Source organism: Planococcus citri, chromosome 4 (genome assembly GCF_950023065.1).
Source record: "Planococcus citri chromosome 4, ihPlaCitr1.1, whole genome shotgun sequence".
NCBI classification, from domain to species: domain Eukaryota; kingdom Metazoa; phylum Arthropoda; class Insecta; order Hemiptera; family Pseudococcidae; genus Planococcus; species Planococcus citri.
In genome coordinates, this window is record NC_088680.1 from 57964350 (window position 1) to 57979292 (window position 14943).

General features: G+C 32.2%; 2 protein-coding genes across 5 annotated transcripts; one reads left to right on the plus strand and one right to left on the minus strand.

Annotated features, from left to right (window-relative positions):
• Positions 1-1002: 1002 nt before the first annotated feature.
• On the minus strand, positions 1003-9621 carry RecQ4 (RecQ4 helicase). Its single transcript, XM_065359831.1, has 15 exons — positions 9472-9621; positions 5842-5979; positions 4420-5755; positions 4209-4348; positions 4048-4141; positions 3750-3979; positions 3419-3685; positions 3051-3347; positions 2863-2983; positions 2618-2793; positions 2238-2546; positions 2012-2168; positions 1748-1934; positions 1531-1657; positions 1003-1452 (listed from the first exon to the last, which is right to left on the minus strand). The coding sequence occupies exons 1-15, from the start codon at positions 9619-9621 to the stop codon at positions 1213-1215; spliced, it is 3969 nt and encodes a 1322-aa protein (XP_065215903.1). The 3' UTR covers positions 1003-1212.
• LOC135842394 (post-GPI attachment to proteins factor 2-like) lies at positions 9095-14595 on the plus strand. 4 transcript variants are annotated; one of them, XM_065359837.1, is made up of 6 exons: positions 9095-9296; positions 9968-10199; positions 10288-10552; positions 10647-10859; positions 10959-11096; positions 13356-14595. In XM_065359837.1, exons 2-6 carry the CDS (start codon positions 10038-10040, stop codon positions 13391-13393), a joined length of 816 nt encoding a protein of 271 aa, XP_065215909.1. In that variant the 5' UTR covers positions 9095-9296; positions 9968-10037; the 3' UTR covers positions 13394-14595. The 4 variants fall into 4 exon arrangements, with proteins under 4 accessions (XP_065215909.1, XP_065215910.1, XP_065215908.1 ...); XM_065359838.1 differs by lacking the exon at positions 9095-9296 and adding an exon at positions 9450-9557; XM_065359836.1 differs by lacking the exon at positions 9095-9296 and adding an exon at positions 9543-9673.
• The last annotated feature ends 348 nt before the right edge of the window (positions 14596-14943 follow it).

Genomic DNA, 14943 nt, shown 5'->3' on the forward strand with positions numbered 1-14943 from the left:
AAAAATATGAAAGTGTTGTAAAATTTTCGAAAAACACTCAAACGTTGATAAATTGATAAAAAAAAAAACACCCAAAAATTAAAGCATTAAAATTTCTGCAAATGAGCAAAAAAAAGTTATGAAATTTGTGTCAAATTAAACAAAATTAGGCAAATAAAATTCCAGAAAAATGCATTTAAAATACGTTAAAATAATGCAAAATAATATTCAAATCATTAAAAAATGAAAATTAACAAAACGTAATAAAATTTCAGCAAAGTTTGCCAAAAATTCGGGAGAGTTTTAAAATCATGTTGAAATTAGGTAAAAATATTTAAAAAAGAATTTAAAAAACTGTAAATCCCAATAAAAAATAAAAAATAAAAAATAAAAAAAGATAAAATATCAGTAAAACTTGACAAAAATAAGGCAAAAAGACGTTGAAAATTTAAATCATGAATTTCAGTGAAATTTCACAAACACAAACTGAGTACAAAATGCACGATACTACGATACTAACGTATTCTATTATAAATCTGTTGAAATGGCATAGAAATCCGAAAAAAGACATTAAAATTGACATAAATTAGTAAAAAGTAAAATAGCTGAAAATTTCCAAAAGTTGATGAAACTGAGATAAACTTGTCAAAAGTTTCTTAAAACATCGTTCAAAGTTGATAAATTTCCTATATCAAAATTTGAGTAAAATGTAGTAAAAATTCAAGAGTACCTAAAGTAATGTCATCTAATGAAAAGAACAAAGGGCAAAAAAATCGTGAACGTGATCGATGGGTAAGAATTTAAGAATAACAAGTCACGGATCACAGCTTTAAAAAAATTATTCGAATCACGAATCTAATCAAAACATCCTAAACCCGAATTATGATTATTGATTTTGAATCATTCTTAATTATAACTTCGTCGGAAATATTTCTAACTCTCCTTAAAGTTAAATAAGTAGTCTAATTACAAAATATAAAGGCGACTGCGACACCTTTTCAAATGGGACAAAATGCAAACAAATTTCACTACGTACACAGTGTATTTTAAAAATACATTAATTACATTTATTTTCGCATGAATAATAATTCACTTGTTAAAATTAACCGATCGTAAGTATAAAAATAGAATATATTCAAAAAAAAAAATCGTGAAAGACAATAAGATCATTGGAGAAAAAAACACACATATTATATCGAGAAATTCTCAGCACAAAAAATTTAATATAAAAAATTACCTTAATTTAATTAATTCTCTATTAGCTACACGACACAATATATTAAAATCTTCTCGTAAACCACATCGCCAGAACGGCGATCGGCCCCAAATCGTGGCAGGAAAATTAGGACTTTCAATTCCGTGGAATATCTTGGCAATCGATCTTCCGGTAAAAGTGCAGTCTCTGTAACTGGACACAATTCGGTGGACATCGCAAGCGATTGTTACTTCGCTTGAAACAGCGCTGCTAGAAGGCTATAAAACAACGTATTATTTTTAGAGTACTGAAATTTACAATAATTATGCGATAAATTGAACGGATTAAAGAATTACCGGTTCCGGAATGGAAGAAGAATTACTGTCTTCAGAAAAGTACTGAGCGATTGCATTTTTTAAACTGTTACTCCTTTCCGAGAGATCTTCATTTTGTAAGGTTTTTTCAACGGTTCCGAAAGAATACCTGAAAGATGATAAATTTTAAAGTCGATTAATTAATACGAACCAACGTATTAAAAATATCAAATTTAAATATTTTGAAAACTAATCATACAAGTGGAAAGTTTCGAAGCAAGTGTGTAATTGATAGAGGGATTTTTTCTCTTGAGATTGAACCGTCGAGTACAACGTATCCAAAACATCGTCGATTTGTTCCGGCGTTAGATTACCGCTGGATGAAACGTGGAATCCCAAGTCTTGAAATTTCACTATTAATCCGGTTTTCTTGGGTTTATCGTTCACTGAAAATGGCACCAAAAAAATGCTCGAAATTACGAACGAATAAATGATTGATTTTCGAGATGAAAATGATCAATACCTCGAGTCCATTCGCACTGTTTCAGTTCATTTTTCACGATTCCACTTTTCCAGGAAATTTTATCGGCTAATTCAATAACTGAAAATTCTAACTGGCTGGCAATTTCTTCGTTCGAATCTTTACATTGTTCTGCAATAGCGTAAGCTAAAGGAGCGCACTGAAAAAGTAAACAAACGTCGAGTCATTCTAAAAAAAAAAATTTGAATAAAAATAGAAAACACGTTACTTTTTTAGCAGCATTTTTCAAAGCTCTAATTCCTCCATATGACTGAATCGTACAAGTGGTATAAGTGGGCGGTAACACTTGAACGACTTTCTCAGGTAAGAATTCCAAATAGCATAATAACGTTGTGATATTTTCTTGATTTAGGTCCAAAGCTCCGACAGTTTTTTCAACCGAAAATGCCACCTCGTGTTTTTTACATTCACCTTCGCATTTACACGACTTGAAAACGTTCTGTAAAAGCTTCCTAATAATGTGTCTATCCACCGAGTTGGCAAAAATTTGTCGTTTCAGTTCGGGTAAATCGTTTCCCTGCGATTTAACAATCAAAGTTATAAGAATCGAACCGTGTAATCGAATAATTGGAAAAAGTATAAAAATACCTCCGAATCTAAGAATAAATGACAATGGGCGGGTAATCCGTCTCGACCAGCTCGTCCAATCTCTTGTACATAATGTTCGTAGGTTTTAGGCATGTTGTAATGTATGATACCTCGAATATCAGCTTTATTTATACCCATTCCGAATGCCACAGTAGCCACCACGATCCGTATTTTACCTGGAAAATCGACCATACGATGAGGAAAATCGAAAACTGGGGTAATTTGACGAAATAATCGAGACGTACCGGACATAAAAGCATTTTGTACTCGTTTCCTACGAGCAGCAGAGAGCCCTGCGTGGTATTCTTCTACATCTGGAGACAATGTTCTGCGTGTTTTTACATTCAACTCCATAGTTCGAGTATCCTAAAGCATATTATTCGTGATTTTGACAAATCGAGTAATTTTTAAACACATTACAATGCCAATATACCTTCAGAAATGTTCTCAAAACGCCAGCTAGTCGTTCGCATTCGTTTCGTCTGATGCAGTAAATGATCATGGATTTGTAATTGCAAAATGGTTCCATTTCTAATAACTTGACCAAAGCTTGATCTTTATTTTCATCTCTGGAAACCGACAAGATCAAATTATCGGGTAATATTCTATCTTGAATTACTCCTTCTTCGTCTTCTATGCCCAGATGATTTTTAATACACGATAAAGTACTCTTGGTAGCTGTAGCAGTTAATCCCAGTAACGTGTGAACGTTGAAACGTTCTTTTAAAATCTGTAAAACAAAAAGTTGATAAGCAAGTCGACAAAAAAACGAGTGTAAATTTTCAAGCACACTGTACCAACCTTACAAATCATCAGATACGAAGTACGAAAATTATGAGACCATTGAGATACACAATGGACTTCATCAATACAGGCGAATGCAATCGGAGGGAAATCTTTCAGCATGGCTCTATTCAGAGGGCTATTATTGCTGACCATGGCTTCGGGTGAGACGAGCAAAACAGCTATCTCGTTCTGTTTTATTTTTTCTATAATTTGATTACGTTGGACATCGGTTTGATTGGTGTGTAAACAAGCAGCGGTCAAAATTTTAGGAAAATTTATAACCTGAAACAGAATTCGAGTCAAGAAAAATTCTAGGGAACGAGGTACACTTCAAGAAAGTACGTACTTGATCTTCCATTAATGATACTAGAGGTGAAATGACTAAAGAAATACATCGATATTTTTTGGCATACAAATAAGCTGGAATTTGGTAACATAAAGATTTTCCAGAACCGGTACTAGAGATAAATAGAGTTGATTTTCCGTACAGAATTCTTGAAATGGCTTCTTCTTGACCAGGTCGGAAATTCTCGTAGCCAAAGTCGTGTAAAGCGTCGTAAACTTCTTGGGGAGTATCTAGAAATGAGCATAAAATTAGTAGAGTACGTGGAACGAAATCTTCACGAGATTATAATTCGTCTTACCTGAGATACAATCTTCCATTTGTTGGTAGAGAGGACGAACTCCTTCGAAAGGTTCTTCGACCGGTTCTTCTAAGCCAGCGAGGTCTTCCAGAAGCTGCGGATGAATTCAAATTAATCACATGTTTTTTACACTTGGAATAAAACAAGTCTTTACACTTTACCTCAGCATCTGCTTCGGCAATGGTCTGGTTTTTGTTCTTTCTGTCATTCGTTTCTTTGATCATTTCAGCAGCTTCTTCTAGTGTTGGGAATGGGCAATCTTCTTCACTGTCGACGTCTTCTTTGGGCAGTAAATAATTATCTGTGGGAAAAATACAGTTCAATATTCACCCTGATTTCATTATTTGATCGAGAATAATTCGCAATACTCACTATTTTTACACTGACGAGAGAAATGTCCTACGTCTCCGCACTTGAAGCATTTCAAAACACCGCCAGCAGCTTCGCTACTCGCTGACGAATTGGCGAACTTTTTCTTCATTTTCCATTGTTGCTTTTTGTACTTCGTACCAGTCATGGTCTTTTTACCTCGAGCGTAGACTTTTTTCTTCATATTTAAACTGATGAAATTCTCGTTGGCTTTTCCACTGGCTATTTTTTCTTGTAGTATTTTCGTTTTACGAGCTTCATCGAAATCTTCGACGGTTTTTTGTTTTTTAGTTGATCTGGGCAGTTCTTTGGCAGCAATACGTTTCGAAGCATTTGGAGCATAACAGGGTAATTTGACTGTTTCGGAGGGTACAGCAGGGGTCTGCTTTATTGGTGGGTTAGCTGGTTGATTTTGTTCGTTTGACGATTTCGTGGCATTAGATGACGATACAGGTTGTTCCTGATTTATTTCATTTTCCATATTCCGATTACATTCGATTGGCAGTTTGGCGATATTTGAGGGTACAGGAAGCGTGTTTTGACTCAGTATATTCTCGGAATTCTGATTAAGAAGTACTTTATGAAGAAAATTCGTATTTCCAGCAGAACTTTCGTCGTCACTGCCGAATATATAATCATCGTCGCTATCTTGATTATTATCACTAGTCGGTACACTGGTCGAATCATAAATCGATGCACTGTTCGATTTGATTTGAGCTGAACCAAGATCACAAGTCAGATTACAACGTTCCAACCATCCAGTATTCAGTTTAGTTTTAGTTTGTATCTCATTCAAATTCTCTAACCTTTGTAAAATATTCACAGGTTGAGCTATTACCGACGATGTACCGGTGGTAATCTTGATATTTTCATTTAAAACGATCAGTGTTTCATCTTCGACCACCGCAGCTTGATTAGTCTCCTCTGCTACAGGAGGAGAATCTTGAGACTCTTCATTCTGAGGTAAAGAATCAGAAGACTTGGGACGATTAGCGACGAACGATTTTCTCGGGTTTCTTTTCTTGAATTTAGAACCTTGAAAAAGTTTCTCGTTGAATTGGAATAACGTCGGTCGTTTCGTCTTGGGTTGGTCTTCTTTAGCGGCTGGTTTGTTTAGATGTTCTCCCCAGACGGTATTAGCGTTAGCGTTACTTGGTTCTGGAGACGGTACTGGCTCCTCCAGCTTTTCTATACCTTCGATAGTTGTTGAAGTTGGTGGTTGAACTTCGTTTTCAATTTCGTCGTCTAGAATGTTTTCTTCTAAGAAGGCTGTTTTTAGATACCAGTACATTTTATAAGCTTCTTTAACCTCGCTTGGGGCAGTTTCACTGTACTCTTTCTGTAAATTAAAGACGAGGAATAGTTCGCGTAAGCGATTATAAATATGATTATAATTTAACTAATTCACGGTTCACTTCTATTTACCTTCGTTGGCATTCGTTTTTCACGTTTTTTGAATTCATATTCCCAGCGTTTGACCAAATTTTTGTATTTCGAGTAGTCTTTGTCGTCGAAAGGTGATTCCATGATTGAATTTAGAAAATATTGTCGATTAAATTGAATCTACGAACAAAGACATCGGAAATTCATTTCTTAAAAAATTATCTCTAATCCAAAATTCGAAGAAAAAAAAAGAAAAGGAGCTCTAGTGATAAGAAGAAAAACGCGGGAATTTGACTAGACCTTATTTAGTCAGCTCGCAGGTGAATGTGGTCATTGTGGTGCAATAGAAATCCAGTTATACATTTTCCAAGCGAAAGAAAATAACAAGAAAGTTTGCATTAATTTACAGATCGTCCTCCCTCGTTCTCGTTTTGATTTAGACTTTTGGCCCAAATTCCACAATTTTTAGATTTTTTATAAACGTATTTTGTAATAATGGAAATGAGAAAATCTCAATTATATTCGAGAAGTCTATATTCTTGACTTAAGCTATCAGAAATGACGAATGATTTCTAAATTCTAAAACTTATGTCTAATAGGGCATTTCAAACTACGTCATCCGAGTCACGTGATAACGAACTGGTGTGTAAACCAAGTCGAATAATATACAGTACTGAATGGAGAATCGTATTGTGCTCGCTGTTTACTAAAATTACTCAAAATGTTCAACGAACACATTGATATTTTAATACTGCAAAATGTTCGTAGTTTTATCCTCTTTACATTGATTTTTTCCCGAAAGCTCTACCTTTTACCGTTCAAAAGTTCTTGAAGTTAAAAGTTGCGAAAACAAGGCAAAAACCAGCTGCGGACGGCAAGTAATGAACTCTTTTGGCAACTTTGACCTGCAAGAACTTTTGAACGGTTAAGGGTAGCGCTTTCGGGAAAGAATCAATGTAAAGAGGATAAAACTACGAACATTTTGCAGTATTAAAATATCAATGTGTTCGATGAAAATTTTGAGTAATTTTAGTTTAAAGTTCAATACTTGCTGCCCGCAGCTGGTTTTAGCATTGTTTTCGCAACTTTAAACTACTAAAACTTTTGAACGGTAAAAGGTAGAGCTTTCGGGAAAAAATTAATTTAAAGAGGATAAAACTACGAACATTTTGCTGTATTAAAATATCAATGTGTTCGTTGAAAATTTTGAGTAATTTTAGTTTAAACAGCGAGCACAATACCTAGTACATTTCGCATCGTTTGCACACCACTTCGATTATCAGACGGGTGTGACGTCACTTTTAAATGCCCTATAGGTAGTTCTACATTTTTTTTTTTGAAAAACCAGAAAGAGAATTTTGACCGAAAAAAGTATTTTTTTTCAGCAATTTTGACAAAAAACATGTCCCGCCAATTTTTATTTAAAAAAAAGAATTTTTTCGAAATTTTGAAAAAACAATACATAAACACTGGTCTTTTTTCAAGTTTCTACAAAAAAGTACAATTTTATGCAATTTTGGAAAAAAGACATGGTTATTTTGGAAGTTTGACAAGATGAATTTTGACTCAAAAAAGAGGGTTTCCCGCAATTTCAGCAAAAAAATACAACTTTTTGACAATTTTGATGAAACAATAGGTATTCTTTGAAAATTTTGAGAAAAAAATAGGTACTTCAACAGTACTTGCAAAGAAGTAGGAAACTCAAGGAAAGGTAATAGTATCTTTTGGTAATTTGGATGAAAACTGATTTTTTTTGCAATTTTGATTTTTGACTAAAAAAAAAAGATTTTTCTGTAAAAAAGCAAGACATTCTAGAAATTTTGGTAAATAAAGGACTTCAGTATTCTGCAATTTTGTCAAATAATAAACAAAAAAAACTATCCGGCAATTTATTTTGACCAAAAAAAGGATTTTAAAATTTTTTGTAAAAAAAAAACTCACCCCTTTTTAGCTTTAGTTTTTGGCAATTAATTTTGGCGAAAAAGAACCAGTCATTTTGCTGAAATGATCATTCCGAATTTCCGACCGCAAACAGATTGTTCTTGGAAGTTTTGGTGAAGCAGGATTTTTCTGAAATTTTTGAGGGAAGTTTAACCCAAAAAAAACTGGCCTTTTTGGCAATTTTGGCAAAAAAAAACTTAACATTTGCCCACTTCAGCAAATCCGCCATAATTGTGGTTCAGGTGTTTTTTTTGCAATAATTTTCGTACCTACACCTACATTTTCAACAGGGTTGTTCTTATATCATTTTTATTTCATTTTTTTTTACATCATTTCATCACGTTTTCAACACTTTGTCAACTTTGCACCAGTTTTTGGCAAATTTTATTGAAATTTTACATTTTTTTGGAATTTTTAGTAACTGGGTTGCTTATTTTTTGAGAGTTTTGCATCATTCTGATACATTTTTATCCTTTTTAATGCGTTTTAAAATTTTGGTAGTTTTTGACCATTTTCAGTGATTTTTAATGTTTTTTCTTGAGCGTTTTCTGATCATTTCAATACTTCTTAAGTTCTTAACACTTTTTTGTGCAATTTACAAAAATTTTACCAAAATTTCATTACCTAGTTTTGTTGGGTAATTTTTAGTGATTTTATTTTTAATGCACTTTCGACAGTTCTTTCATCGGTTTTAACGGTTTTAACACGTTCGCAACATCTTTAGGAACCTATTCAACTAATGAATTAATTTAAAAATCTGTTGATCATTAAAATGAGTCTATTATTCATGGAGGCCCGTGATTAAATTCACCTCTGAATTCAAAATCATGAAATGAACAAATAATACAAACTTGATTTGAGGGGAAAAAAACGAAATACGAATAAGTAAGTAAATAATATATTAATTAAAAATTTCGAAGTTTATGGTAAGTAGGATTGAAGATTGAAACTTGAAAAAATTCGTGAATTCAAACTTTGAAGTTGACACTTCAACAAATGAACGAATAGTCGAGTAACACAATATAAAAGAAACGAAAATGAATTTAAAAAATGTAAAGTTGAACTACTAGATTAGAGATTGAAAAAATTCATACATTAAATTCAAAAATTTCAAAATCCAGATTCTAGAAAACGGAAATTGCACCCCATCCACCTGCAAGCTGACAAAATAAGCTCCGAAGCAAATTGATTTTTTTGGTTTTACACGCTGGAATTTGCTACAGCTTCTGCGATATTTTCCCCCTCTTACGAAATATTTTGGTAATAACTTGGTAATTACGGTGATACGAGTAATTTTTGCAATAACCGGTTTTCAAAACAAAAACAAACGAAACCATTTGTGAAATCGGTGATAAGGGAGAGCAAAATTGGAGTGTTTTTATACAGATTTTAATTAATTAATCGGATCCGGTGTAATTTTTAAATTAAAGTATCGTGTATTATTTGAACATGAAGAATTCGACGATGTCTGCACTTGAAAGTTGAAAAAAGCTCCGTACCTGAGAAACGAGCAGTGTTGTTCTCGTGAAAACAATTGACTCTAAAAACACCATTAGGTATATCAGAAAGTAAATAGCTATTAATCTGATCCTCGATGCGTTGAAATATTACAAATTATTTGTCAAGTAACACTAATTCGCCCTTGAGTATTGACTTTACTTCACGACGAAGTGGTAGAAAATGTAATTTACTAAATGTGCGGTGTGTAGGTTGGAACAACAAATTTCTTACCTTTGCGACGACTACGCTACCAGAGTCGAGTGTAAACAAGGGTGGTTTATGTCTGCTTCTGTGCTGCGTGAATTTTACCTCACAAAGTATGTGATTGCTAAACATTTGAATTGATTTTCGAGTATTAATACTCATCTCTATAAAATACATAAATATTTTTAATCGCTCAAAATTTCGCGTATTTGTGATCTCAAATTATAAGGTAGTATGTTTCAAGAAGAGTATTATCCCTTTGCTTGATGCGTTGATTGAAGCCTTGAAGGTTATTATATTATCATGTTGTAGTGATATCTTTCATCTAAGCAAGTATGCAATGTATTTTATAGTAGGTCATGTATGCAAGTCATGATACAATTTATGCAACTCCATTGCACTCGTTATATTAGCTCATTTGATTCTTCTAACACACACACAGCAGCAGAATTATTAAGTAGTTTTACGTACCTACGTAGTTTGTTGTGTTGTAATACCTAATGTTTGATGTTGTTTGATACAGGATGCAATCTCATTTAGCAGTATTTCTCTAGTCAAAGGAATGTGATTGATTGTTTAATATTTTAATCGTCATGAATGCACCAGAAGTTAACAAAAGTGTACAAAATTTGTACTCCGTAAGTGTTCGTAAATTGGCATGTGTCACGGTTGCGCTTCCATTTTTCGCTCTGTTCGTATGTTTCATCACAGCGTATATTTTCCAGTTCGACGACGTTCACGAGACTCATTGTCGAGTTTGTATTTTTTAAAATAATTTTTGGGTATTGTGTTTTGCGAAATTTGTGTGATGTGTTGTAATTGATGATGGTTTTCTTCTCTTAGGTATTTAATGTAATCCCTTCGATAAGTGCAGTTACTGGAATAACACCACAAACTTACCTATGGCGTATAAGCGTCGCTCTTCATATCGGACCTAGAATCATTGTTGCTCATTTGTATCGTAATTATTTTTCATATCTGTTAAGTCTTGATACTGCTCCGACGAGTGTGTTTAAGCGGGTCTTCGTATCGTCGTGTTTTTGGTTCAATATCGTTGAACTTTCTTCGTTATGCGGAGTCACATATATATCAAATCGAGAAAACTATCGTGAGCATTTTTCCTTCTCATCTTGATGCGAGTTTGTGGGATGAAATGAGATGTTTGTCTAAATATCGATTCGTTTTTGTTTTTGTTTTTTTAGCTATACACGAAAAGTTGTTCATCGTTTTTATGGTATGTTCGTTGATGTTCATGCTCACCATGTCTCTGTCGTATAAAATGATGCATCCGACGATGACGAAAGTACAAAATATATCGTACAAAGTGAAATTATCTCTGTTGATCACCTCTCTTTTGTCTACCGTTACTTTGATATTGTTTTTCATGAAACATCGATTTTACTGTCACGATTTAGGTTCGTATTTCCGAGTCTTCTCTTGGTTTTAGTACTTAAATTCTTACTATGTTGTTCGTTTCAATCGTAATTATTTGTGTATGATTTTTTGTCACACAGCTTTCACCTGGTTTGCATTTAGCGAGTATGTATTAGCGTCGTGTAACATGGCATTTCATATGACCGTAACAATGGACTTCCCAGACGAACGTCTAATGGTCGCTTCCACTTTTCAGTCCGCCAAAAAGCTTAAAAACGGTTAGTCGGATTGCTCGACGACGGTGAAATCCTGTTGTAATTACTTAGTCTAGTCTTTTTAATCCTCTTTATCCTTGGAAATTTGGCGTCGAGTTATCATTTTTTCAAAATCAATATTTTTAATGTTCTATTAAAGTTACCGATAGGATGTTGATGTCATAATCTATTGTAATAGCTTTCATCCTTAGTGCGTCTTTCATCTTCCTATATAATATCTACTTATATTTTTTCTTTTCTTTTTTTTTTTGTTCTTCTTTTGGAAAATCATCTCCTCTCTCGAGTTCCAAAACCTGGTAGTATTATTGTTTTCGTCACCGCTGTACGTGTATAATAATTTAATTTTCACCTGTGATAAGTTAATAATCGAGGATGCCAAGATTTTTTTTTTTCTAATTTATGCTTGCTATGTATTTTTCCCCCTAAATTATCGAGTTGTTGTTTGTGGTTTTTTTTTTGTTAATTTTTTTTTCTTTTTTTGATTTAATATTTATTTTTAAAAAGAGTGGGAATTTTGTGTTCGAATGTATAATTTTTGTATTGTAAGTAATTTATTACTAACTTTATGCATTAGGAGTGAAATTATAATTTTGCAGTGACTAAAGTCAAATATCGTTACAGCAAATTTGTTTTAATTTTGAGAGGTTTTTTTTTTAACCTACGTATTTAAAATACATTCAAAAGTATTAGTAGAATCGATCGATGAATATTCTCGGATGTACGCGTTAAATCTAGTCAAATGTTAGGTTGCTGAGTACATCGTGTTAGATGTAATTAAATTTACTCGTTGTTTTACGTATTTTTTTTCTCGATAATCGGTGATTATTTTTTTAGGTAAATGTGGCTGTAGTATTCAACTTTATCTCGAAATGTTTCGGTTTAATGGCGCGTTTTGCTTATTGTTTTTACTACGTTGCTTCGAAATTATCAATTTTTGAGATGTTATTTTACTTTGGAGGTTGCAAAAGATGCGTCTAAATGCTGATAGTCATTTTGTTCGAGTTCAGTTTGAAATATGTACTAGCATTTTTTTTCTAGCTTTGAAGCTGCATGATTGTTTTGAGATGTTCAGTCTTTCAGGACTCGCACTCGGTTACTGTTTTAAAGTTTTAGGTACTCAAGATGTTTTTTTTTTACAAAATTTTCAAAAATTTAATTTTGTTTTGTTTTTTTTTACAAAATTTTCAAAACATTAATTTTGTTTTGTTTTTTTTTTTTACAAAATTTTCAAAAATTTAATTTTGTTTTTTCCACAATGATTCCAGAAAAGTATCATTTTTTTTGCGAATAATTGCCAAATAATGCCCTACTTTTTGTTAAAGTTGACGTTTTTTTGCAAAATTTCTAAAAAGTAACTTTTTTCCAAAAATTGTAGTTTTTTGCGATTGAGGTTTCGCTTTTTCAGCTGAAAGTTGCCAAAAGTTACTAAAAAGTCTCGTTCTTTTTCTTTAAAAAAAAAAAATTCAAAAAAGTTTTTTCAAAAAAATCACTTTTTCAACAAAATTTTCAAGGATGTCACTTTTTTTTGCAAAGTCATTTTTTTACAAAAATTGTAAAAAAAATTGCAATTTGCCAATCATTTTCAAAAAGTTCATCTTTTTGCCAAAAATTGTCAAAATTCACTCTTTTTGCCTTTTTGTAAAATTTAATTTTATTTACCTAAAAATGCTAAAAATTTCTGAAAATTGTCGCCATTTTGCAGAAAGTTCTGAAAAGTAGAATATTCTTTCAATTTTTGCCAAGAATTGACAAAAATTCACTCTTTTTGCCTTTTTGTATAATTTTATTTTTTTTACCTAAAAATGCCAAAAATTACTGAAAATTCAAAATTGTCGCCATTTTGCAAAAAAACTCTGAAAAGTAGAATATTCTTTCAAAAATTCCTTAAAAGTATCACTTTGAAAGTCCTGTTTTATTACCGAAAAGTTGGGAAATATTTTCACTTTTCTGACAGAGAATTTAGAAATTATTTCATCGTTTTGCCAAAATTGTCAAAAAAAGGTCCTACTTTTTGCTACAAAAGTCAAAGTTTCAATCGAGTTTCATTATTAAATTTCAATTGAAATGTTCTGGCTTTTTTGGTAATTTTTTTTCTACATACGTTGAAATGTTTTGCTCACGTCTTATACTTTTTTTGGTTACTAGAGTTGACTTTTCTTTTTTTTTTTTTTTTGAAAAAAACTGAGTACGAGTCCTGGTCTTTCTTTAGGTATTCTATTTTATGGCTTCATTGATTTGAAATACCTATTTTTATTTGTTCAGAATTTTCAGAAGCTGAATCAAGTATCAATATCCTTTAATGTTATTTGCGCTGATGCGAAAGAATTCTATACTCGTACTAGAATTTCAATACCTATGTCTTCTTCGATAACACCTTCCTGAATATCTATTCGATGACGTTTAGTTATAACTACTAAGTTTTCCTTGCGTATTTTTTATGCATTTATTAGCGACCTTTTTCATAATCGTTATTGAAATTTGTAGTTTAGAGATATATTTATTGTAACAACGATGTTCTCAAGATCGAAAGTGTGATTACAATGCAACATTCGATTTGTTCTAAAAATGACTTATTGCTAAAGCTAAATGATCTATGATTTTCTACGATCGATCGCTTCGTATATATTCTATTTACACCGCTTAGAATGGGGCTTCCTACAACAATTTTTGTATATTAATCAAACCTAGCGCCTTCCTTTTTTCTAATATTTGTTTTACTACTATATAAGATTTTATATACGATGAAAGCTGTGCGCATTTCTTAGTTAAGACGTATTTAAACGGCACTATATAGAGGCAGCATTCGAACAACTGCGAGCTAAATTTTCCGCGTTGGATTCATTATCTTTCAATCACGCGCTTCTTTTTACAGATTTTTAATTTACTTTGTAGTACCTATATAGGCGTAATACGTTTAATAGAATATATACTGTATCTTTTGTAGTTTAATAAAAAAAAAAGAAAACCGTTTAAATTCTCTTGTTAAAAAGGAATTCTGTGATAAAGAATACTACTACGATGATGTTGAAACGTACGTATAAGATGTGACGTTAATTTTTAATCAAATTTATAATATACCTTATATACGAGCTAATATTTAGCGTTTGTGTGTAAAAAAATAATAATTATATTATTTTAACAAAGACCTCGGAATAAAGTACGACTGTTTTGAAGTTTTCTAAGAGTAAATATCGCTGAACGGTTTTTATTGTCGCTCTTCTTATACTATATGTAGGATAATCGGTTGCGTAATGTTTTTCTATTTATTATTTTGTGTTTAACGAGTTTGAATTCGCTGCTTGGTGATTTTTTAACCGTTGCGTTTTGAGTATTACTATGACAGTATAGTTGATTTTAAATTTATACCTGTCCGTTTATTAATCTAGTCACTTGAACTTGTACTCATTTCATGTGAATAATAATGCTGTACATGTTGTATTGTAGTTATAGTGAAATTCATGATTTTGTGTTATGTAACTTAATAAAATTTGTTAAATATTAATTCTTATTCGATGAAAGGTTCGATTCGATGCGCTTATGATAGTTCTGTTTTAGAATGTTAGAGTTTCAAAATTCAATCGACGATTACTCTTTGAAGTAAGGGTTATAATGAAAACAAAGCAAAACAAAGAGGGAAGGAATGGAAATAATTTGAACGTGCGAAACGAAAGTGAGAAATTATCCTCTTGTAATTGGTTTTTCATTGAGTTTTTCTTCGGAAAATTAGGTATCGTTGAAAGATGTGTCGTTCTTACAGATCAATTATCTCAAATCTGAATCTTATGGAACGTGTAATAAATGTTCATTCATTCTAGATGCAAACTACGAACATACTTATTTAAGGAAAATG

Excerpts from the sequence above, each read along its gene's own strand:
- RecQ4 (XM_065359831.1), bottom strand. The coding sequence starts at position 9,621 with ATGTATTTTATAGAGATGAGTATTAATACTCGAAAATCAATTCAAATG. Across the intron at positions 5,756-5,841 it reads AAAAACGAATGCCAACGAAG|AAAGAGTACAGTGAAACTGC; the intron begins GTAAATAGAAGT and ends TTTAATTTACAG. Across the intron at positions 3,686-3,749 it reads TATCATTAATGGAAGATCAA|GTTATAAATTTTCCTAAAAT; the intron begins GTACGTACTTTC and ends ATTCTGTTTCAG.
- LOC135842394 (XM_065359837.1), top strand. The coding sequence starts at position 10,038 with ATGAATGCACCAGAAGTTAACAAAAGTGTACAAAATTTGTACTCCGTA. Across the intron at positions 10,860-10,958 it reads ATTTTACTGTCACGATTTAG|CTTTCACCTGGTTTGCATTT; the intron begins GTTCGTATTTCC and ends TTTGTCACACAG. Across the intron at positions 11,097-13,355 it reads CGCCAAAAAGCTTAAAAACG|AATTTTCAGAAGCTGAATCA; the intron begins GTTAGTCGGATT and ends TTATTTGTTCAG.